A 24,138-nucleotide genomic window follows, 5' to 3' on the forward strand; every position below is an offset into this window, starting at 1 on the left:
TAAATAATCGTATCAGTTGTTTTGTTTTTTTAAAGGCAGTGAGGCCACGTCCTCAGTATTTGGGGGATGTGGTGGTTTTAGCCTCCTCTCTCTGCACGTTTGGCCTCATATTGTGTTTGTGTTTTGGTTTCAGAAGCACTATTGGAAAAGAAATACCATCTTCAATCTTAATCTTTAATAAATTAATTGAAATGAATGTGGATCCTTCCTTTGCTTTCTTTTTAACAGCCCTTCTTAGATTAGCTTAGCTTACCCAACTCCATCCCACAACTGAGACAGTAAAAATAAAAATGATTGGTCCATTAATCGGGGATGTGTTTGTTCATAATTTTTCAAGCAAATATGTCAAAAGTATTTTCAGGTTTCGGCATCTCAAAAGGGAAATGTTCTGTGTTGTATATCATTGAATGTATTTGTGTTTTAGACTGTTGATCAGACAAAACAAGACCTTTAGAAACATCACCTTCTGCTCTCTGAATCTGTGACGGGCATTTTTCCACTACTGCTTGACATTTCCGAAAACAATCAATCAATTAAATGAGAAAATACTGGTCAGATCAATCAATAATGAAAATGATCGCTATACTCGCAGCAGCCATAGAAAGAAAGAAATAAAAATGTTGAGTCGAGTGTACGAGCAAAAATCTAAAGCAAAGCGCTTCCACAAATGAATCCTTGAGCTAATTCTCATGCATCTGCTGCTGGAAATGAATCGTTGACACTTCAAAAATAGCTTGTGTTTGCAGTTCAGAGTGAGGATTAAACCGCACCATCACTTTCAGCGCTGACAATGACATTCATCAGCCTGAGTATTCTTGGGGTGGCAAACACCTGCACTAATCCAGGCCTGAATGATGTCCTCCATCCATTATACGATGATTAAATCGTTACCCCCCCAGCCCCCGTCCCTCAGTCACATCAATGTTATGAACCAGACATTCATCAAGGCCCCGTCGGCTTTTTTTTTTGGCGAGAAAGTGAGTGCTGGGAGGAACATCCCTGCCACACAGCTCCAGAAAGTGGGGCATGATGGGTAAAGACCCAGTGACCCATAAGGCGTCCGGTCACACACGACCGCCCTGCTGTGGCCGGAGAGAGGCCAAAAAAACTAGACGTGAAATCTCCTGCTGCAAAACGATTACACAAAGCATGATGACGCTTATTTGTGTGTAAAGGCCTTTAGATTTCCCTAAAATGTGAGAAAATATATCGTATTCCGGGTGAATCAACCATTTAATGCTGAAGTTTGGAGTCGTTCCTCCTGTGCTTTCAAGCTTTGCATGCGAGTTTCAGGTTGGTGAGACTTTTTTTTTTTTACAAAACGGCATTTTGGAAGGAAACCTTTCAGCTGTTCCAGCTCACTGCCACTCCCATCTTTCCTCTGACAGCAATTAAAGCAACCAATCTCACCGAGGCTCCTGTTCAATACCGGCTCTGCTTTGAAACTGTCACTACTGTGTGTGTGTCTGTGTGTGCGTGTGTGTGTGTGTGTGCGTCTGTCTGTCTGTCTGTAAGACTGAGACAGACCAAAAGAAAAAACACTCTGAAAGACATGAAGACGGCCAGAGAGAGACATAAAGAGGAGTTGAAGGAGAGACGGAGAGTCTAGCCAGAAAGATCTCTTTGGGAAACAGTTTGTTCAGCTTTACATCGGGAGGACACGGCGTGGAAATGGAGTCTGCGCTCTGCCAAAGGTGAATCCCTATTCATGGGCCGCAATTATCATTACATAAGACCTCAATTATTCAGCTGCAGTTCTTTCAGGCTTTCATCTATTAGTCATGGGCAAAAGAGCGCTATCAGCTCTCCTACACACACAACCAGTAAACGTCTGAGTCTCCTCCGTGGCCCGAGCCCCGTCGGTGTAGCTGAATGGTAAACATCAGGTGTGTGCGTGTGCGTGTGCGTGTGTGTGTGTGTGTGTGTGTGGGTGGGGGGTTGTATTACTGCTCTTGTGACAGAACTCTGTTTCATATCTGCAGCTGGAGGGAGAAAATCTACAGCTTCTTATGAAATCTCATTCCCGGCGAACAATCCCTCATCAATCTATATCTCCCCCAAGTCGGAGCTGGCCTTCCCTCCCCTTCGGGCGCCACATTTGTTCTGTTCTCCTTTTTGCTTCCTCCGTTGCTGCATTCATCAGTAGGCAACAGAAATTCTATACTACTTTTTTCTCTTCCCCCCCCACCCCCCAGACACACACCACCTTATTGACATTCTGATGAAATGGCCCGGCCATAGATGACAGGCAGCAGATTCCCATTAGCCGGGGCTGCCATGCAGTGTGCTGCTTCCTCAAGACAAGATATAGCATGTTTAACCAGGACCCATCAACGGAGGAGCACCTCCACCTTTAGCTGTCTCCGCTCACACAGACACACACACACACACACACACACACACACACACACACACACACACACACACACACACACACACACACACACACACACACACACACACACACACACACACACACACACACACACACAGACTTGCACTCCATCTTTAATCAGGGCTGACTCAGAAACAGGCCAAACTTCAAACATCATAAGATTAAAAGTGTCTGCTTCTGCCTTTATCTTGACGGCAAATTACCTTGTCAGAGTCCGCTTGGTTGTTTGCTCAAATGAGGTTCCAGATCCCTTTAAACTTAGGGTGAGGAACAAAAAAAAAAAACTGTATAGCGTTACAACTGCTAATTTTGACAGATCGACACTGGAGTAATTGCTAAATTAACAGTTTCATAAATAGTGGCAAAGGGAATTAGAGCAATTTTGAGGATGTGGAAACATCAAAGGACGGATTTTCACAAGAGGATAGATGAAAAACAACGCAGGCTTCAAAAACGAGCTCTTTTAAATATCTCAGAGGATTGACACTCGCAAACCAGAGCGGGAGGGAACATGAAGGATGAAGGAGGGGCGGGGGACGTGCCCCCCCCACACCCCCCCCCCAACATGTTGGAAGCGAGAGATGCCTGCGTGTCTGCTCACTTTGATCTTCAACATCTATAAGTCAGAACAGAAATTGCAGTTTTTACCTAGAAGTGAAATAACAATTTGTTTTTCTCAAATATGATCCCTGACAGGGCGCCCTGGTAGCTCACTGGAGCTCGTATCAATTAGGCCGAGTCCTCGCCGCAGCGGCGCAGGTTTGAGTCCAGCTCCTTGCTGCATGTCGTCTCCTCTCTCTCCTGTCCGTCTCGCTCACTATCACAAAGTAGAAATTGGATCCCTGAATAAAAGCCATTAAAATATCTGTCAGATATATTCCAAAAACTATTTCGTATTCAGATCTTATTATATATATAGAGTTTGAAGTCTATTTACAGAAGTGAGTTTAAAATGTTCATTTTGCACAGAAGAAAATAAGCATCATTACTATAAAGCAGGATTGGATTCAGTTCAGTTTGCTGTTTAGAAAGTAAATGACCATCTACTCATAAAGTCCTGAAGTTGAAATTATTATAGTTAATCTATAAAGACATCATTGAGAATGAAGGCGTTGATAACTTCAAAATAGATTTTTACTTTAAAAGCAACGGATCACTTTTGGAAATACTCTGCTTTGCTTTCTGGTGCAGAGTTAGATGAGACGTTTGGCAACACTTTCACATCTGTCGATTGAATGTGAAGCTACAGCCAGCAGCTGGTTAGCTTAGCTTAGCATAAAGACTGGAAACAGGGGGAAACAGCTAGCCTGGCTCAGTCCAAGGGTAACAAAATCCACCAGCACCAAAAAACTCCATAATTAACATGTTATATCTTGGTTGTTTAATCCATACAATGAATTATGTCATATTTCCCTGTTTCCAGTCTTTGTGTCAAGCTAAGCTAAGCTAACGTCTGCTGGCTCTATAGCTTCATATTTAACAGACATATGTGAGAGTGGTACCGATCTTCTCATCCAACTGACTGCCAGAAAGCGAATCAGCAATTTTCAAAATTGCCGAGCTAATGCCTTAAGTCACAGGCTCTCAATCTTACAAAGTTTGTTAAAAAAAAAAAAATGATAAGCTAATGTTAACAGATCTACAGTGTGAATGGCCCTTTGATGTTGCAAGTATCCCCAGGGGTCTTCCTCAAACTGGTAAAAAAAACTGTGATACAGTTCTCTGTAAAAGAATAATAGAAATAGTTTTAACGCATGTAAAACTGATTCCTATAAAATCTCTTCCCCAGCAAGCAGCCTTCCACACATGCATACCCGTGAAACGCCGTAAAGTGAATATTGTTCTGACGAAAATGACAATAAAGGAACAAAAAGACTAGAACAAAAGGAAGTAGTGGGTTATAGGATAGAAGTACAGAAGGGAAATGGGACACTGAGGCCCGTCTCCTGGGACCGTATAGAGAGATCAAAGAGAAATCATAGCATTGGAAGTTTTAATTAGGCCCGTCTAAAGCCTCGCTGCCTTCTCTTCCTGAGGTCTCCGACAATGAGAAGAAGACACGTGCCGCCTGTCTATTGCTGGTTTCAAAGACCTGGCTCATTCTGACACCCACTTAGATATACGGTCCTAGTTCAATGGGAAAGCGAAACAGCGTTCATTTCCCACCGGAGCTACTCCTGGTGCAAATGAACGCACTCACGGTGCAGCGACGTGTTGTGGATAAAAATGTCAAGCTTAAAAACAGCTGTTTGTTTGTGTAAGCATGTAATCAGCAAGGATATATTTAGAGGAGGAGACACGGCTAGCATGCAGTTTAGGGTGATGGGAAATGGAGTTTAGGTGGTGGATGGATGTAAATTCATCACGTTTTAGCTTCCGTTGTCGTCGCCGCTACTTGAAGAGAGGATATATTATTATAGTCTGTTTGACAGTCTGACAGAAGTTACAGAATAAACATGCATCAGTCTGGTGTTCAGTTTATTGTTCATCTGTTTTCAGTTTGTTTCAAACAGTCTCCCACACATTATCGTTCTGATTTCTCATAGATCTGGCCTGACTTCCTTCTCTTATCTCTACGCCTGGAGGTTTTCACAGCCTTGGCTCCTATAATCAATGCTTGTCGTGAGGAAATGTAATCCCATCTAGCCAGGCCCCTTCCTTCCTTCCTTCCTCCTCTTCTCCACACCTGGTCAAGCCTCATCAAATCTGCCAACTAGCTGCACAGAAGTCTGGGGGGCTTGGTTCTCATTTTCTTTCTAATATTCTTTATTCACTTCCACTTGTTTCTACCTTTCTTTATCCGTCTCGCTTGCTCTTTTCCTCTAATTTTCTCCCGTCTGTCCCGGTCGACGTTTTTCTTCTCTTTCAACACACTTTCCACATTCATTTCTTTTCCCTCCGTCTGTTTTTCTCAGACTCTCATGTTGCGTCTCCATCATTATCTTTTTGCACCTTCTTCCCTCTGACGCCGTCTGTTCCTCTCTGCCTCGCCATCTCCGTCTCCTCTCCCTCTTCAGCTGTCGCCCTCCTTCTTTATCCGTCTCCCATCTCCTCTCTCGCTCCCCGCATGTTTCACTTCGCCACCTCCTCCTCCTCCCCGCTGTCCTGTTGCAGCCTCGGTTGGTGGCATGCTGAAGAGCGCTGCTACACGGAGTTGGATGCAATCTAACATGACAGGTTTCACAACTGCGGCAGGGAGGCAAATGTTTTTTGGGGAGTTTACATCTTGAGGACACCCTCTCATTTCCTTTGACATTGGTCTGAAGGGTGGAAAGGTTTTATTCTATATAAATACATGCGGTTACAAAATAATGCATGATGGGAACAGCCTGCACTACCTGGGCTTTGTCCTGGCACATGTCAGCAGCTTTATTTCCTTTTTTACATTTTATGAGAAGAAAGAAAATACAAGACAACATTTACAACCATGTCTGTCCAACATGTCATACCTCCTATCCTACGAGACAATTGCATGGAATTGTCATAATTAGCATATGACTTATATCATGTGTTTTTGTGTCCAGATGGAAGTTTGTGCCAAATTTGAAGAAATTCCCTTCAAACATTCCTGAGATTTCGTAAATCAACTTCTCAGTACGATCACTTGAATAGCCCTTCTTTAAATCATGAGGTCCTATAAGATGTAAAATGCACTAGTATCTGAATCCAGAGTCATTTCCTTTCCTCCGTTCATGCGAGTGAGCTCGAGACCAAGGCTGGACTGAGGGCTGGGAGGCGGGGCTAAAGGGAACGCTAGTGCGTTTGCTCTATGGGCCCCATAAAGCGGAAGGTCCATGTAATTCAATCTGAATCTTATCCTCGGAAGTCAAACCTATTTTGCTTCATGCACCACTGAGCATCTTTCAAAGGAATGAATGGGCCGCTTTCAGTTTTCTTTGTACATCCATGGGCCCCCCTGCAGCCAGTATCAGAAGATATGACATTTAGAAAGTCATTATTCAAATTAAAAAAAAAGAGAGAAATGTTGCGTATGTTGTCCTAATAAATGTCAGTTAACTTTTTCAGTTTAAATCGATATAATACGAGCCAAGTTTACTTTGAAGTTAACTTTTCTCTGACTGACAGCTTTGGTTGAATCTTATTTTGTTTATAAATACTACAAGTACAAACTTGTTATTATTTCAGAAAGATTGCAATTAAATAGAATGGTTCAGCCCTGTTATTAATCATTTAAGCAATTTGTTTTTTCAAATGTGCTGCTTGCTCTGTTATATACCATTGAGAAACTCATTTTAAGACGTCACCTCGGGCTATGGAAACTTTTTTTCAAAGACAAACAAAAAATATAAACACAGATTATTCCGTAATGAATATTAATCCATACAGCTGCAACTTGAAAATACTTCAGAAACATCAGTGTCAACCATACAATATTCAGCAGAATATGCATGTTACTGTGATCACGACGCACTCTGTTACGTGAACATAACCAGTTGGAACAGGTTTGACGCCTCAGCCGCCGCCGCTGTGGCACTCTGAGGGACGTCAGTTCAGAGTTCTCAATCCAAATCACAATTACAGGTTGAGACAGAAGTAGGCCAACATCTATAAAGAGGGGAAGGCACATACGGATGCACTGCAGAGGGTTTAAATAATAAATATGAACAGTGGTGGGGTGAAACGAAATGAAATGATATTAGAACCATTAAAATGAAAAGACTGAGATTAAGGGGAGGAGGATGGAGAGAAAGGAGGAAATAATGAAAAAAAAACAAGAAAGGTTGCTTGAAAATAGGCTGAGAGAGATAAAACCAAGAGGAAAAAAATGCAGGGAGGGGGGGGGGGGGGAGAGCGAAAGCGAGCCAGGAACAAGAGCCCCCGACACGATAAGAGGCAGAAGAACATGAAAAGAAGAAAAGGAGAGGGAAATGAAAGGGGCGATAGTGGATGAGATTAGGTTGAGTGTTGTAAAGAGAAAGAGGTCCCGGAGGCCTTGGCAGAGCTGTGATCCAAGCAGCGTAACCTCTTCATCTTTCGCCAGCTCGCTCAACATGACAGCTCTACCCATCTCTAGGACCCCAGAGGGGCAGCATGGGCACATTTGTTTGCCAAACTGACCCTACATGGCCCCCCTACCCACCCTCCACCTCCATCACCAGGCCTCTGGCATATCTGGCCTTCCCACATCCACGTGGGCCCAAGGTTGGCCGAGAGCTAGCATGGGTCCAGATCAAAACCACTGCATTGACAACGTGCAATAAATGTACCAGAATCTGTCATTTAATAGTTCTTTATAGCTAAAGTCACAAACAGGGACACAACAACCCACATATACAGATTTGATATTCAAGCACTCAAGGCTTCTTGAGTCCTGAGCTGCATTAGATGATTGCTTTGGACACTTGGATGCACACAAGTTGTAAACACAACTTCGACATATTTTCAACTTATAAAGCTTTTGTGGTGAACATGATAGCAAACAGCTGCACGTCCAGCAGTTACAGAGCAACAAAGTCATACATTTGGTGTTGTGTTTCTGGACACGAGTCCAATTTCTCTTTCTCCTGTCAGCTCTGTTTTGGTCTCCAACAACTTATGAGAAAGATATCTGTAGCTTTAAGTTGCTAATCCCCCCACTATGTTCACTAGTTACTTACTTTGTTTTGAGATTTTTCATTAAAAACAGCTGTCTGCTGCTGGAAATGACGCTGGTGGGGGTTTCGAAACAATCAAACCTGAAAAATGCACAAACTGTGTTCATAACTATGAGTGCACACTTTCACTTTGCACAAAGTCCATTGAACCATAAATATTGATTAGTGCAGCTTAATAAAAACCCTTTTTTCTTGAATAAGTCAAACAATTTTGAAGGGCTGCAAATCAATGTTTTTTTTTTCTTTTAAAAGATACAAAAAATTCTTGAAAATTCTTGAAACAAGTTGATTTCAATTGGAAAAAGGTTGCATTATTATATTTATTTGTTTTAAGAAAATAAGGATCCTGAGACTAAATTATGGACAGAAATACTGTGATAAAATAAAAAACAAAACGAAAGAGAGAATAGACTTAAAGATGGAAGGTGGAAAACAAAATGACAAAACCATAAGAAGTCAACAAGAAGCAAAACAGACGGGGGAACAAAGAGACATCTTATCTCCAGAGATCACTGAAGATTCAAGCGCTGTTGAATGTGGACCTGATCCCTGCATTGAACAAAAAAATCCTTCAAACCCGAACACATAAAAAGCGGAGATGTCTTCTACCTGGGGCAGGGGAAGCAGATAAAAACTTCTGAGTTTAGATTTTGGGAACGAAGGCTAAAAACACATAAAACAAGAGAGGTGCATAAATATAAACTCCACAGGTGAGACAAGAAACCCAGAGGGAATTTCAAAAGCCTCCCATCCCAAGAGAAAAAGGAGACATCAGAAGTCAACAAGGACAAGAATAGAAATCCAACTAAATATATTGATGAAAGCTAAGGCTAAGACAAGAATAGTTTCCTGGATTTGGGCATCCTCCTCCTGTTCTGCAGAGCTCTCGGCTGACCTTTAACCTCAGCTTGTTTACGCCGCCCTGTGGCTTCTGCTTACGTCTTCCTGTCAAGATGCCACGAACATCATCCTGTGCTCAACGTCTCCTGCCACTATTTGTATTGTGCTGTCTGCCAAAATCCTCAGGGCTGGAAGTTATCAGACAGCACTCCCCCCGCTGTGAGTGCAAATGGGGAGGGATTGCTGCTGCGCTATTACCACATTCATTTCTCAACCTCTTAAGGGACGTGGCACATTCTACATAAAAGGACCCCTCCTTATGCACCCAGCATTTCCAGTTTGATGTAAATATGATCATCCAGGAGAGCACGGAAAGCCCGGAGAGTGACTCTCACGCTGCTGCAGAGCGTACACTAAGTCGCCTAATAAGTCTGCCACTCGAGTATCAACAGGGAGGATTAGGAGGAACACAAAAGATCCATTTCCTCTCTTGGGTGAAACCTTTTCTCCCACCGGCACAGATGCATCAGGGAGAAATAACACACACACACACATACAGTATATATACACATAAGCATCCGATATGTGTCGAGCATGCAGCCTGTCTTCAGCTGTGTCCTCGTGGGACCGGGGAGAGAGTTTGGCGAGCTCGTGCTTCGGGGATCGACATTTCCGCTGGGGGAAGCAAAGTCGAGACAGACTGAGAAAAAGAAGAAGTCGAGGGATGCAAAATAAGGATTTCCATCGACTGATTACGAGTCTTTCTGCACTGAGATTCATCTTCTATCTCTCTAAGACACACCATCACACAATCTCACCAAAGCGTCATGAACGCCACTAATCAGCAACCGGCTTCTAGGACGGGAAATGTTGCTCAAAGAAATACAAAGAATCCATGATATGGATATCTGAAACCAGACATCCCATCTAAATATAGAAAACCACATTGCAAATAAAAGTAAGATCATCTCAGAAATTGTGCTGGCTCTGTAAAAGTCTTTGCAAAGCGAGAGCCGCTGCCTAACTTAATTTAGCTCTGAAACACAAATCAAGCGATTTTTGAAAACAGCTGATACATGAATGTTAAGATCCATGCCTGCTTTTGCACCACAGAGTTGCTGCCCCAACAGGAAAATACTGACAAACAAAGGAGGAGGAGGAGGAGGGGGCATGGGAAAAGGGATGAAGGGTGGGGGTGACGTGCAGGAAGAGGATAGAGAAGAGTAGTGAGGAACTACTGATGCATTCTGGCGCATTTTCTGCTGCAGCACCCTGGGAAAAACATGGAGAAGTAAGTCCCCCCCCCCCCCCAAAAAAAAAAAGAGAGGTCCCCTGAGCTGCCCGCAGAACATGCTGGTCCGGCCTGACACACGGAGAGGAGAGGAGAGGAGAGGCCCTGGGACTTCGGAGAATGTACAGAGCAAAAACTGGAGTGAAACGACAGCGAGAATCGGTTCAGGCTGTTTCGACAGAAAGAACACCCCCCACTGCAGAGATGGAGAGAGGAGGCTGCTGCAAGCCTGATAATCAAAGATGGGAGAAAGAACAGAAGGAAAAAAAAAACTTTGTGATATACAGCTGAGCGAGGAGCCACTGACTTCTTGGACTTGGAAACCCACGGTTTTGTCAATTCCACAAAACAGAAAAAAAAAGAATCCAGTGTCACTTTCCAGGGCTGAACGTCGAGCTTCCTTAAATGCTGGAAATCTGCACGGATGCATCAACTCATGACGGGACAGCACTTGTCTGGAGTCAAAGGGCAAATAGAGGAGGGTGTCAGCTGAAGCTCTTTCCGGGGTTCACAGCACTAATGTGTGTGTCACCGACTGACCGACCGACTGACTGACTGGACCAGATGAGAACAGTGATGGATTAGACAGGACTGACAAAAACAGAGAAGTATTTTCTATCGAGAGGATGGACAAAGGTTATAAGAACATCTCTTCCATCCCTCCTTTTAGTCATATAAAGTAATATAAAATAATCACAAATTAAGGCACATGCTGATGATTATTTTGTTACCGATTCAGAAAACAATGAGTTCAAGGTAACAAATCAGCGCTGCGCCTAACAACCATTTTCATTATCGATTAATCCAGAGCTGAATTAGCTGAATGAACTTGATTAACCAATTAGTCAATTGTTGAAAGGATGAAAGGATTTACGTATTCTCTTGGTCTTGTGTGACTTTGAATTTAATTAATTTAATATATTGAATTGTTGGGTGTACAAAAAAATGGAAAAGAATTGTCAAACAAAAATGCTTTTTTTCATGAAAAGCAGGAAATCTCCACATTTGCTGGAACTACAAACCATTTGTGATTGAAAAATAACTTAAATGGTTAATTGATTATCAAAATCATTGACTTGCCCGCGATACTATATCATTCATTTCTAATTCAATGATATAAAATAGGCAAGAAATGCTGGAAATCCTCACATTTGAGAATCTGGAACCGGCAAATATTTCACATTGTTGCTTGATAAATGAGCTACACAGACAATCATTCATCAAAACTGTTGCAGATACAATTTCTGTCAACAAAGAAAAAGAGAAGTGTGTCACAACCAGTAATCATACTGAGAAGGTGGCACAGTGCCGTCGTGCTGTTTGAATGACAGGCGATCAGCAGAGCACCAGAGATGCCACCACCGTAAGTGAAAGGGGAGGATGAAGATTATCATTTTATAGAAAAGTAAGCAGACCTTCATTTTTTTTAAAAGATCCTCATTCGAATTCATACATTCAGCTTTACTGACTCTCAGCCTTCAGGGTTGCTCAGTGAAGCATTTTGTATATCGGTCAGACATCAAGTGCTGTTAGCCGAATTCACACATTCTAATCACATTCTACATTTGAACATTAGCAAACACACTCTCATATGCTTTTCTATTATTGTTTCAGGCATGAAAAATAAGACAACGGCAGGTTTAAAAAAATAAATAAATAAAGCCGACAGCTTCTCTCATCTCCTTTAAAACCCCACTCGCTGTGCATTTCGGTGCAACCTTAGCTCCTCTCGCTGTGAGCTGTATCGATTTCTAGTCTGGATGCCGCTGCACTGTGCATGGTGGAAGGTGCTGTGGAGCGGCACTGACCTTTATCAAAGTATGCAGATGCTGGATGTAGGTGCAGGGGCAGCGAGGGCACCTCCACTGGCACCCCAGACCGTCACCCTTGGCAGGCAGAGATGAAATGAGAGCAGCGACCTGTATTGAACGCACTGCTCTTCATCTCTCTTTCATGTGCATCCAAAACTACGTGCAAACAGAGCGAACTGTTGTGTGGAGACGCAGGTCGTAGACATAGTCCCGATTAGAGCGGAGACTATGAGTTGATTATTAGGTTAGGTAATTGACAGAAAAATAATCTGCAACTATTTTGATAGTCGATTGATGGTTTAGGTTATTTATTGGAAAAAATACTCAAAGATCTGCTGCTGTTTGCCAAATGTAAAAAAAACTTTACTGAGTGAAACAAAACAAAAATAAACCGAAGCTTTAGGGTTTGGACTGTTGATCAGATAAAACAAGCTACTTGAAGAAGAAGTGTTGGGAGACTAACGATTGGTATTTTCTTTCCTCTTTTTTTTAAAGTCAAAATTAAAGCAGCAAAGGTCAAGATATTCTTACTTGGGCGCCAAAAGAACATTTCTCTTTTGCAGTGTCTGCATGTTTATGGGTTTCAGGCAGGAAGACTTTGTAACTTAAGTTAACATGTCACGGGAGTCAAAACAGAATCAAAACGTCTGCATGACAGCTCCCAGCAGGCCGCACTTCGTCGCTGCTCTGGTGTGTTTTCGGTGTTACTTCCCTTGTGTATCGGCAAAGCTCCCACAATGCTAAATCCTACATTTCCCACAATGCAACTCGAAAGCATCTGCTGCCTGATAAGCACCCATGGCCTTCAAACACTACACCTCCAGTTTGTAATACAAGCCTTCTGTTTAAAATGTGATGACCCTGATTTCCTTTTCTTGGTTCACTCTTTTTGTTGACACACTTCCACAACTCGTGACGTCAAGCCGTCGACATCGCAGCCAATAAAACGTTCCCACATTATCCGACTTGTCACCTCCAGGAGGACAACATGAAACGTTTTTCCCCGCGGGCAGTTCCTATTTACAGCACATCTGATATGACTGAAGGTGGCATCAGAGTACTTGAGCCTTCTACTCACAAACCAGCTCACACTAATTAAAGAAACACATCTAATACCGCAGTACACTTTCAGGCTGTAAGCAGCTCCCTTTACCCTGCAGTTGGTTCAGTGTTCAAAATGAATTCTGGGAGGATCTGGGTTTTGTTTGGGTTTCGCATTAGAATAATAATCAATCAGCAGGTCAAAATTAACAAAATAGGGTTTAAACCTTTAGAAAATGAACAGAAATAGAGTTTTGAATGTTTTAAATGCTGATGCATATGTATTTGGGGGAAAAGATCCATAAAATGCAGCATTCAGTATCTCTGGAGGATCCAGTCTGTGAAAGTATAACCATTTAAAATAATTCACTTAAAATAACTCAGTTTACAAAGTAAAGTGTTCACAGTTTGCTCCATCATTCACTGTGTAGGAACAGGGCCCATGCCATCTTTTTTTCAGAATAAAACTGAATGATAAAACTGGGACGTGTTTATTTGTTAAAACATTGTTGCTAAACGCTTTGACAGTCAAGTGGGTCAAACTGATGCACTTACCTCCACCTTAACTCTATTAGGCTGGAGACACTGTCAAAAGTTTGGGAAGCCTGAATATATGATCCTCAGTCAGATTTACACACAAACACTCAGGGGGAGGCTCGGAGCTGGCGACACGCCCTGCACTGAATCCTGTTATAAATAAGCTTTAACTTAATTGCATTCCCCCAACTGGGAGGAACAAACGCAGGGCCAGCATATTTATTGCCACTCAACCCAGGTGTGTGAGTTAGTGTGTGTGTGTGTGTGTGTGTGTGGATGTATTTCTGTACAATATTTGTAAGCAGGAGCTAAAGTGCAAAAGCCACAATGAGTTTGCTAAGATAAGAAATGTTCTCATGAATCTTCCAGTACTCTATATCTGTGGATGTTTTTAAGTGTGGTAACAGACTGGGTCTGACATCATAGCAGAGGGAAAGATGTTCGTGGTACGGAAAGCTATTTAATGCCATTTTACAGCCAGTAATTCCTACTAAGGATGCTTTTTACTAACTTAAACCAATCAGATTTTGCCACAATCTCCAGGGGCCAATCATATCGTGGATGTCAAACTTAAAATAAATACTGTTCAGTGCTCAAGGTTCCTTCCACTCAGCTGATCCCAAGTCCCGCTCCACATCCCATCATCCAGATGTTCTTTTCCTCTCCATCGGGGGGAATATTCCTGCAGTAACCGTGTTAACCATTACATCATGCTTTTCTTAAGTTGAAAAAACTGGAATAATTTGGTTTTTAATTCAATTGTCTGTCAAAATCTCAGACCTGATCGCGTCACAAAACTGTCCAAAAAAAGAGCCACGTGTGAGTCAGTTTGACTTTTATTTACAAGCCCCGGTTTACTTTTAACTTGACGTAAACTGTAATTAAGCAAATACAAAAATACTACAAAACAAAAAAAGAAAAAACAAAGCACCCTGAGGCACAGTAAAAAATACAGAGACGCATTCCAATTATTGAGCCAACAGAAAGTATGAGGATCGCATGAATAAAACAAGAGAAGTGCAGCGTTAAATAGGATTTGCTGAGCTTGAGATGGTCCTGGCTGAAAGGGGGGGGGGGGAGCTGAGTGGTCAGCAGGATGAGGACCAGTGTGGACATGTGCCCCGTCAATCATGACATCCAGAGGGGTGACAGCTATACATTCGAGAGATATTACGGCAAAACGTCTGGAGGAGGGCTGTGTGACCTGGAGGAGGTGTGGCACAGATAGCAGAGGAACGGGTAAATCTGTTCATCGTATCATGAGCAGAATGCAACCCCCCCCCCCCCCCCCCCTGCGTGATGCTATTTATAAAAACACAAGGCAGGTCTACAAGCACAGGAGAGTGATGCTCATACAGGCGTGACCACAGTGGCAATTACTTTAGCAGATTCCGGTCTGTCCGCTGCACACCACTCATTTGTTTATGAATCCATCAGCGCCTAGTTAAGCACCCGCGTCTCCAGGGATGGAGCTTCTCCACCTTGCAGCTGTGTAATCCTCTCCGGGTCAAAGGAAGCAGGCAGCCGGCAACCTCAAGCCATTTAATATTCTCAGAAGCAAACTGGCTCTTTACCTGTGGTTACCAACGCGGGGGGGGGGGTCGGGACCCCTTAAAAGGGTCTCTATATAAATCTAAGTCAAAGAAGGATTAGAAATGTTTAATTATAAGTGACGTTTTAGGCTGCGACTACAAATAATTTCTGTTACTGATTAATCTGCTGACTAGTATCTTTTTTTCTGTAAAATGTTAGAAATGTCCAAGATGACGACTTCATATGTCTCATTTTGTCCAAACAGTCCCCGGGACATTCAGTTTACAACCATAGTGGACCAAAGAAACCAGCAAGCTGGAACCAGATAGTCTTTTTTTGAATAACCCAAAACAATTATCAGAATAGCTGTTGATCAACTGATTGATTTAATAAGTCATAATTGTAGCCTCAGTATTCTTTCACACAAACCAAATACTGGATATTTTCCAAACTCGATTAATAAATAAGTTGATTGATCGAAAATAAAAACAGCAACAATTTTGATCATCAATTAATCATTTAATTCAGCCTCTCAGATGTAGGAATTTGCCGTTTTTGACTGTTTTATTGTGAATTAAATATCTTTGGGTTCTGGACTGTTGGTCTGACAAAACAAGCTATTTGAATATGTCACCTTGAGCTGTGGGAAAGTATTAGGAGCATTTTTCACTGTTTTCTGACAGTTTGATGTTCTAAAACTAACTAACCAAAAGAATAATTGACACATTAAGTGATAGAAATCAAGCAATTGTCCCCAGAAAAAAACTGCTGCAGGGAAATACTGGTCCAAACCGGCACAAGTAAGTATACTTTAACTTGTGTCCCTGCATAGTTTTGAGCGGCACTAAGAGTAGATTTAAGAAGCGTGATAAGGTTCATATCCGTTAGCTCAGAGCAGAGGCAGTGCCACCAAGAAAACTATTAAACTTCATGCTGAGAACTATTGTCTGGCTAAGAACTGGAGTGATGTATTCCAGAGCTCCAGATTAGGACTGTAATAAATTTCCACTCTGGTTGATAACAATGGGCCCAAAGTGTGTCAAAGGAGATTGAGAGTCAATGCCTCGTAAAACATGGCGAGAGAAAAGGAAGAGCACGAGAGCTGAAGCATTATGTGGTCTAATTGTCCTAAAGGACATCAGAGGAAACCCTTGCCCTTTAGATAGGGAGCACACTCTGCCCTCATTTAGCCGTCACAATTATAGCAGGAAGGAGAACCGCTTCAACCGTGTGCCAAGGAGGGAATCCTTCTGTTATTTCAACATTTATGCAAAATGGAAATAAACACAACATTTCCATTGTCAATTTCAGTTGGAATATGAATGTGAAAACAATGGAGGCAAATAAATTCTGTATTTTTTCATGTCGCGAGCATGAAAACGACCCTGAGGAGAGCTTTCAAGGCAGCGGAAGAAACATCATTGTAATTATGCCTTTTAGCGAATATTCTAAACATTCATCCCCTTTGTTTTGTGTATGGAAATGTTCTCATGAATCTTCTAGTATATGCTTCTGGATGAAGCTGTCACTTCCACTGCTCCTCTTTGTCTTCTTTATGGATGCACACAGAATCAAATTCATCACTATCAGAGTGTAATTATGGAAATTTCTGGAGATTTGTTGGGAGTTCTGTAACAGCAGTCTGCCATTTCTACAAAAAAGATCCAGAAGCCTCTGAAGGGGGATGGAAAGATTTTCATATTAATACCCGAGCGTGTTCATGCATATGAACAATTTTCATTGTTTTAACTGCTTACTGAATAATATCCTGTATGTTTAGAGATATCTATCATTACTCTATAGTTAGTACATTACTCAGAGCTGACTGTGAGTTTAGCTTAATATCCACAATATGTCTTGTGCCGTCCCTCTGCAGTTCCCTCCACATCTTGCTCGTTGGTGCCCCCTGCGTGTCAGTGTGCACATACCGTACCTCAACGAGACCATTTCCTTGACATTTATTCTACAAGCGGTGATTCTGACGCTTATTATTCAGTCATCATGTTATTTGTTCTTTGCAAGCACACGGCCTCTTCTTTGCAATGTCATTGAAAATATCAGTGTTTACATTTACAAACGATTTAAAAACAATATGATTTCAGTTCTTGCTAAAAAAAGGAGCAAAGAGCACACAGTACGACCTTTGGCCTTTGGCTCGGCCTTTAACCTCCGTCATGCATGAGAGAGGTTTGTTTATAGAGAAGGATATAGATGATATTCACCCCATACTGCTGCTGGTTTGAGTTGGTTTAAAGGAATATTTTGGGAAATACACTGATTTGTTTTCTTGCCGAGAGTTTGCCGAGGAGATTGATACCACTGATGACGGTGGTAGTTTTCTTTTAAGGCACTTATTATTTCGACATGCATTCTGATTGATTGATTGCTGGTGTTATCAATTCAGCGTTAATACATTTCCATTGAATGTTCTGAGGCAATTATTGAATTATTAATTGCCACATAAAGTCAGATTCTTCTCCCAGATCGCTTTAACTGTAGTTCTTCCGGTTTTATTGAGACTTTCTGAAGCGATAACTATTCGACCGTGAAGCCAGATTCTTCTCCCAGATCACCACGAGCATGTATCAGCTCACAGCATGTGAGCGGTGCTGCACTGTAAGAACATCTAACTCGCAGCACGATGCGCAACACAATGAGCAGATCGATAGACCAGCATTCCCTCACAATGCCAACAACATCACCGCAGTCTCATAATAACAGTCCGTCTCCACATCTCTCCCCTCTACTCCCCTGGCAGCCTTCGGGCCTGGCCCATAAAGCATCTCTCACATAAATCAAGCAAAACCCTGAGAGCTCAGCGGGCCCCAAGAGCATGCTGATCACCCCGACACTCATTCCCCCTGCCGCCGGTCTCCTGGGCTGCCTCAGCCCTCAGGAGCCCGCACCCCCGGAGCACAGACCCTGCCAGTGAGCCACAGCACGGCTGAGAGGGTCCGATTGGTGGGGGAAGAGGATGTCACAGAGGCATGTCACTTTGATTCAGTGCCTGCAGACCAATGTGTGAGATGCAAGCGGATGCAAGCTGTGAAATAAGCAAATCAATATTTCTCAGGCACACATTCCAGTATCCCAGAGCACTGCCGTACATGCACGGGACAAAAAGCTGTAGTATCATTCAATACACGGCCCCGTTGCTATTTTGTGTTACAATACAGTATGTTGCTGTTTTTGCAACAGTGCCAAATATGCCCACTCCGTTGTAAGCCTGTGTTTTGTAGTGCAGTTTTGTACACAGATGGTACAGCTGGCAAGGCTGCATAACAAGCGCAATGCACATGAAACATCCCTATTACTCTCATAGATGCTTACTACCAAAGCTTTGTTAGCACGACTACACCCACAAGGAATCAAATCTCCAGTAAAAGACGGCCATGTACTGATTATTACATGGGACTGAGCCTGGCCTTTGACCTTTGTTGTTGTAATGTTCTCTCTCTCTCTCTCTTTGCTACACTGCTCCTATCCTTCCATGCTGCTTTCTTTCAATTGAAGCAGACACGACACAGAAACAATAACAAGAAAAAGAGCAAAAATCCAGAGTTCCACAAAACAAAAGCGGCAGGGATTACAGATGCAAGGAGGTGTTACTTAAGGACTTCCTGTTTCCACAGTTGTGTGACAAATCCCAAAGTTGAATCCCTATTGCATGCGACGCACACAGAGTTGCTACCAAAGCGCTCTGATGAGAGCAAAATGTCTTGACAGGAAAACAAGGGGATGTAGAGTGCACGCTCAGATGAGAGGGTACGCTGTCTAACCATGTGAAGAAAAGAAGCGTTTAAAATTCACAGTGATGAGTGCAAATAGCACATGAATAGGTTACCAAAGTATGTTCTAAATTAAATGATGTCAAGAGGCAAAGAAGACGAGATCTTTGTATCAAAAGCAAAACACTGAATAAGGAGCAAGTCTGACAGATTGCTGAGTAGCTTTGAAGCTAGCGTTCATATCTTATATACTGTAGCTATTGTTTCTTGACAGGTTTATCACCATCAAAGTGCAATAACCGTGGTTGATTAAAAATCGGCAATAATAAATCAGCAACAACCGTGAAAAAAAAAGAGTAGCTGTCTTACCAAGTCTCGTCGTTTTTGAATTCAAGCTCTCCGTAGGTGTCTTCAAAGTCCTCCCCTCCTCCTTTGGCGAGTCCTTCCAAGCTGCGATAAGGCACAATGACCGTCCCCCTTGCTCCAGAAGTCCTCAGCACCTTCACTTCCATAATACCCATGCTCTCGCTGACGTGCACCGAGTTGCTCTCAAAGGTGAAGATGCCCGAATGATCGTCGTCCAGAATGGTCACGGTGGCCACAGAGGGGAAGCCCAGCATCGCCTTTGGATACGGGAGACTGTTGGGGGACAGCACCTCGTCCTCCGTCTCCAGGACACGCAGATTACTGAGCCGCACGAAAAAGTGCTCATCCTCTTCAAAGATGTCGTCGTCTATGATGCCAATGTTTATCTCCCTGATCATCTCTCCTGGTTTGAACACGACTGTACCCTCTGAGAACTCGTAGTCTGCCCCGGCGTTAGCCGAGCCGTCCTCCGTCTTATAATCCACGTAGATCGTCTTGTTGATGTCGCCACCCTTTCTGATGATGGACAGAATGGCGGCGCCACAGTTCTCGAGGCACTGGTAGACGGCAGGCTCAAATGCAATTCGAGACACGTACTCTTCTGGCTCCTCCACGTGCACCTCCTGCACGCTGACGCTCCTCTTCGCCTGCTCTGCGACGTGTTTCTTCAGGATGTTTCCAGCGCCTGTCATCATGCGTGTAGCTTGGATGCGGTAGAAGGCACGGCTCTTTTGCTGGTGCGAGAGAGCGTAGTAGTTGGCCATCTCGACCAGCTGATCCATCTCTTTCTCGGGGTGCTTCTGCTTCAGGTCTTTCAAGATGCGGATCATGTCGCGCCGGGACTCGTCTACCTCTTTGCTCTCAATCAGACCAATAAGATTGCTTGCCGCTCCTCCGTCCATGAAGTGAGAGTTGACCATCTTGCCGTCCATCTCAATCCCCTTGGAACGTTCTCCTTCCGTCTCGATCATGACATCTCTGTGTTTGTCGGTGCGATACTTCTTGTGCATGAACTTGTAGAAGAGCAGCCGCCTGTCTGCTATCCATGCAAGAAATACACATAAGGGGAAGAAGGCCAGTGTGACTAGACCCTCCCAGACCTGGACTACGTTGGGAGAAAACACAGCCAGAATCATGTAGAGCCAGATGTAAGCAAAGATGCTCCAGCCCGCAGTGACAAAGAACACTCTGAGGTGTTTGATCTTGCGTACCTCTCCTTGGGGAATGACAGACACACAGAGGCCAATGATGACAAACATATTGAAGGCTGCGCTGCCGACAATTGTGGCGGGCCCGAGGTCGCCAGGTGTGAATCCGTGTCCACAAACCTCAATCAAAGACAGCAGAATCTCAGGGGCGGACGACCCCATGGCCATGAGGGTGAGGTTCGAGACCGTTTCATTCCACACCCGAATCGTGGTGGTGATTGTTTCCCCATTGGGCCTTTTGATGACAAGTTCCCTCTCTTGGGAGGTGATGACCTCAATGGCCGCCATGAAGCGGTCGGCAATGATGGACACTCCGAGAAACATGTAGATCATGGCAACAAAATACACAATGACCCGTGCGATCTTGTCTCCCATGGAGGGATCCTCGGGATACCAGATGGGCAGGATGATCCCCGGTTGACACTTGGAGTTTCCCGAGCAGGTGCCATTGCTGGGGGTTAGCAGAGGGCTCGGAGTGGTCCGGGCCTCTGTACAAAGGAAGGCTACAGCCACAGAGACCAGCCCCAACCAGAGGCAGGCTGACGACCCCGGCTTCACAGGCCTTGAACCCTCCATGCACCCTCCTTCGTCTCAAGGGTCCTTACCACACTGACAGTCCCCCTGGGATCCAGCACTGGGCTGTGCTTTTTCTCCACCCACCACCTGAACACAACAGACAAACAACAGAGATCATATTGATGTTATACTATTTAAAGACAAAAGACAGAAAGAGTTTACTCTCAGATGATAGACACAACTTTCAGACAGGGAGAACAGTGGTAACACATTTGCTTCATGTTGGTTTGCATCTTTTTACTCGATAGATGAAAGCATCATGATAATACTTGTTAATTATCTATTAATCATAATAACTCAGTAATTACTGTATCACATAATGGATGGGTTATCAAACCTACTTTCACATTGTTTTAAATCCCAAGTTTGAGGAGCAGTATTAGTACAAGAGTGTGTGTTTGCATTTCACATGGAAAAACACCCCGATTTTGCAGCAAGAATTCAAATGATCCCACTATGGCTCTGTAAAACTTCAATGACTTCCTCCCTCTTTCTTTACAAACAGCAGTCATGAGACCCTTATGTTATTTATGAGGGGCAGGCTGGAAAATACTTCTCCATGCTTAGGAATTCATGAGATTTTCAGATCTGTAAACCACTATGTGAACAATGTAGATAACATTAGTTTAATGAAATCATAGCCTGTGGGCTCATTTCTAATCATAAAGTCAGTTTTTGATGTGGATATGTGCGCCCGATAATGTGGATTTGAGCGGGATTGTCTGAGATCTCGGGGGTAATACACAGCTCTGAACCAAACAGCTCGCTCAGCAGGCGTGCAATGTTGCCAAACTAAGCACTGTCCGAAATGTCGCATTGGCAAAAAAACAGCAGAGGGGAGGCAGGAGACCGTCAAGAGGCAAACCGAAACAAAGGGTACAGATGTCCCGTCCAAATTCATTATATACTGAGCTCCGAATGCACACTTACCACTTCCGCAAGAGAGAGCAGCGTTACAATAACAATGCAGACATTGTCCGAATTCATAAAAGCTCAGGCTAAGCATCTTCTGCACCTCTTCAGCTCTTATGAGATAGGACATGAAAATTATTTTGATGCTGAGGCCACAGACAATGGGAGCAGGAAGAAAAGTGAACCAGCCAAAACTTAGAAGATGTGTGCTGCTTTAAACACATAACACATGGGATTTATTATAAAGGCTCTTTTCTCAGTGGTATCTGTGATTATTCTGTGGTTGAGAAGGATGGGCGGGGCCCTTCTGCAGCCTTCACCACCTTTAGGGCCCCTGAGAAAGCCTGCGACAGTCTCGTCTGAATTACAATTAGCTCTTCAGTCACACTTGTTTCCCTTTGCTTTTGTTGAGCTAAATGTAGTTTGAATGTTTCTACATTTTCTACCTTAAAGTGCATTTTTGTGTTCTGATTCCTGGTTAAAGGGCTGATTACCTCTGGGGCCGCCCACACTAAAATGTGTACAGTTTGAACTCATGGCACTTAAAGGCACTTTGGATAAAAGCATCCATTAAATGGCATATGTTATGCTGTGAAATGCAGATTTCTTATTTGATTTAAGTCTTGTGCAGTGCACTGGATCTGAACACTTTTAAAATAACTCCAACTTGAACTCCGAGGTGACACTTTTGGACGTCATATCCATCTTCCAGACGGACCACTGGCCAGTTTGGATAGCTGACAAATTTTTCAATGGAAGTGCGGATACTCAAACAGGAGCTGGCATATTTGAAGCACTCACACCAATTTAAAAGCCAAATATTCTCTCTGGAACCTGAGCAGTGGCAACACACATAATGTCTGCAAAAAAACTGTCAGTTTCTATTAACATCTTGAGTTCAAACTCCGGCTTTAGCAAAACCTATTAATATAGTCTGGAATAAATTATTCCTAATATTTCAAATGTAATGGTTCATAGATATAAATAATTGCATCACTATCAGTATTATTATAATGTCTTTAATAAGGGATCATAACCTCAATAACATTCAGGAAGATATGGCTTTCCAGAAGTGCTTTTTTAGGGGTTATAAAACTTAAAAATGCAGGATATCTCAGCTTGAAATGAAATTTCTCAGATTTTCAAAAAAAAGATGTCGATTGCAGAGCAGCACGCTGATCTGAAGGAGGGAAAAGGGGTCGACAGCAAACGGCAGCAGAAGCGGGAGACGAGGAACTTTAAATGTAACTGAATCAGCAGATTCAGTTACATTTCTATGGACAGGAGCCAGCAATGCAATCCCTGCGAGAACCGACAGCGCTGAGCACAAACAAAAACAACGGGGAAATAATTGAGTGACAAAGTTATAACTTAATGAGAGAAAAGTTGAATCTGAAAACTATGGATTTTGCAGTTGTTTGGACTTTTGTATCAGTCTTAACACAGAAACTCACCTACGAGAGAGAACTTTTAGGAGCAGAGAAAATGTGTGCAATGCTTAAATTACAGTCATTAACCTCTTTCAACTGTACTGAAAATGACCTGCATTGGAAAAGTGAAAGCAGGGATATGTTTTTAAAAGGAGGCTAAAGGAAGGGCCTCTTCCTGTTTGAGAATCAGAGCAGCACTGCTGACCTGCTAGCTTCGCCCTGTCTTTTTTATTGCATGGTGGCTCGCCGGGGTGGATGGGCAGAAACTGCAATGAGGCAGAAACAGACGGAGCATCCAGAATTTAAAGGCTAGAGAGTCTCTCAGTATGTTACAACGCAGGGACGGGAATGATTAAATGACTGTCCATTTAATTGTAAGGTGATATACAAGAGGAAGAGCATCCTAAATCCAAAAGTGTCGAGTCAAAATCAACTCACATATCTTACACTTACAACGATTATATCATCATTTGTAACCTGGATCAATCTCACTATTTTAAACTAATCGTTTTAAAAAAGCAACATGTTTCAAGATTACTCCATTGTTGATATGACAATCTTACTGTAATGGCAAACAAGTATCTATATTTACACATCCAGCACAAAGCAACGTCAGCATTAATTTGGAGTCGTGTTTCTGTCGACATGATTGACTGTAAATCCATTATTAACTCTGTTTTGATCTCCACCAACTCCTGAGGGAAATATCCGTCTCTTTAGCTGCTACATGCTACATTATGTTCACCAGCTAGCTAGCTAACTAGCTGGCTAACGTTGACCGTCTAGGGTTGGTGCTGGGAATGTAGTGTCGTTTTTTTGTGTCTGCTACAGTGCAAAACAACGCTATGACTGTGG

At 43.0% G+C, this 24,138-nt stretch overlaps 1 protein-coding gene across 1 annotated transcript in view; it reads right to left on the reverse strand.

Moving 5' to 3' along the window:
* slc8a3 (solute carrier family 8 member 3) overlaps positions 1 to 24,138 on the reverse strand; it is a 95,624-nt gene that overhangs the window by 68,622 nt on the left and 2,864 nt on the right. The window contains exon 2 of the mRNA XM_079174368.1: positions 19,161 to 21,028. Within this exon, the coding sequence (XP_079030494.1) occupies positions 19,161 to 20,941 (1,781 nt within the window). The 5' untranslated portion in view covers positions 20,942 to 21,028. The remainder of the gene's footprint in view (positions 1 to 19,160; positions 21,029 to 24,138) is intronic.

Source organism: Pholis gunnellus (genome assembly GCF_910591455.1).
Source record: "Pholis gunnellus genome assembly, chromosome: 15".
Classification (NCBI taxonomy): Eukaryota; Metazoa; Chordata; class Actinopteri; order Perciformes; family Pholidae; genus Pholis; species Pholis gunnellus.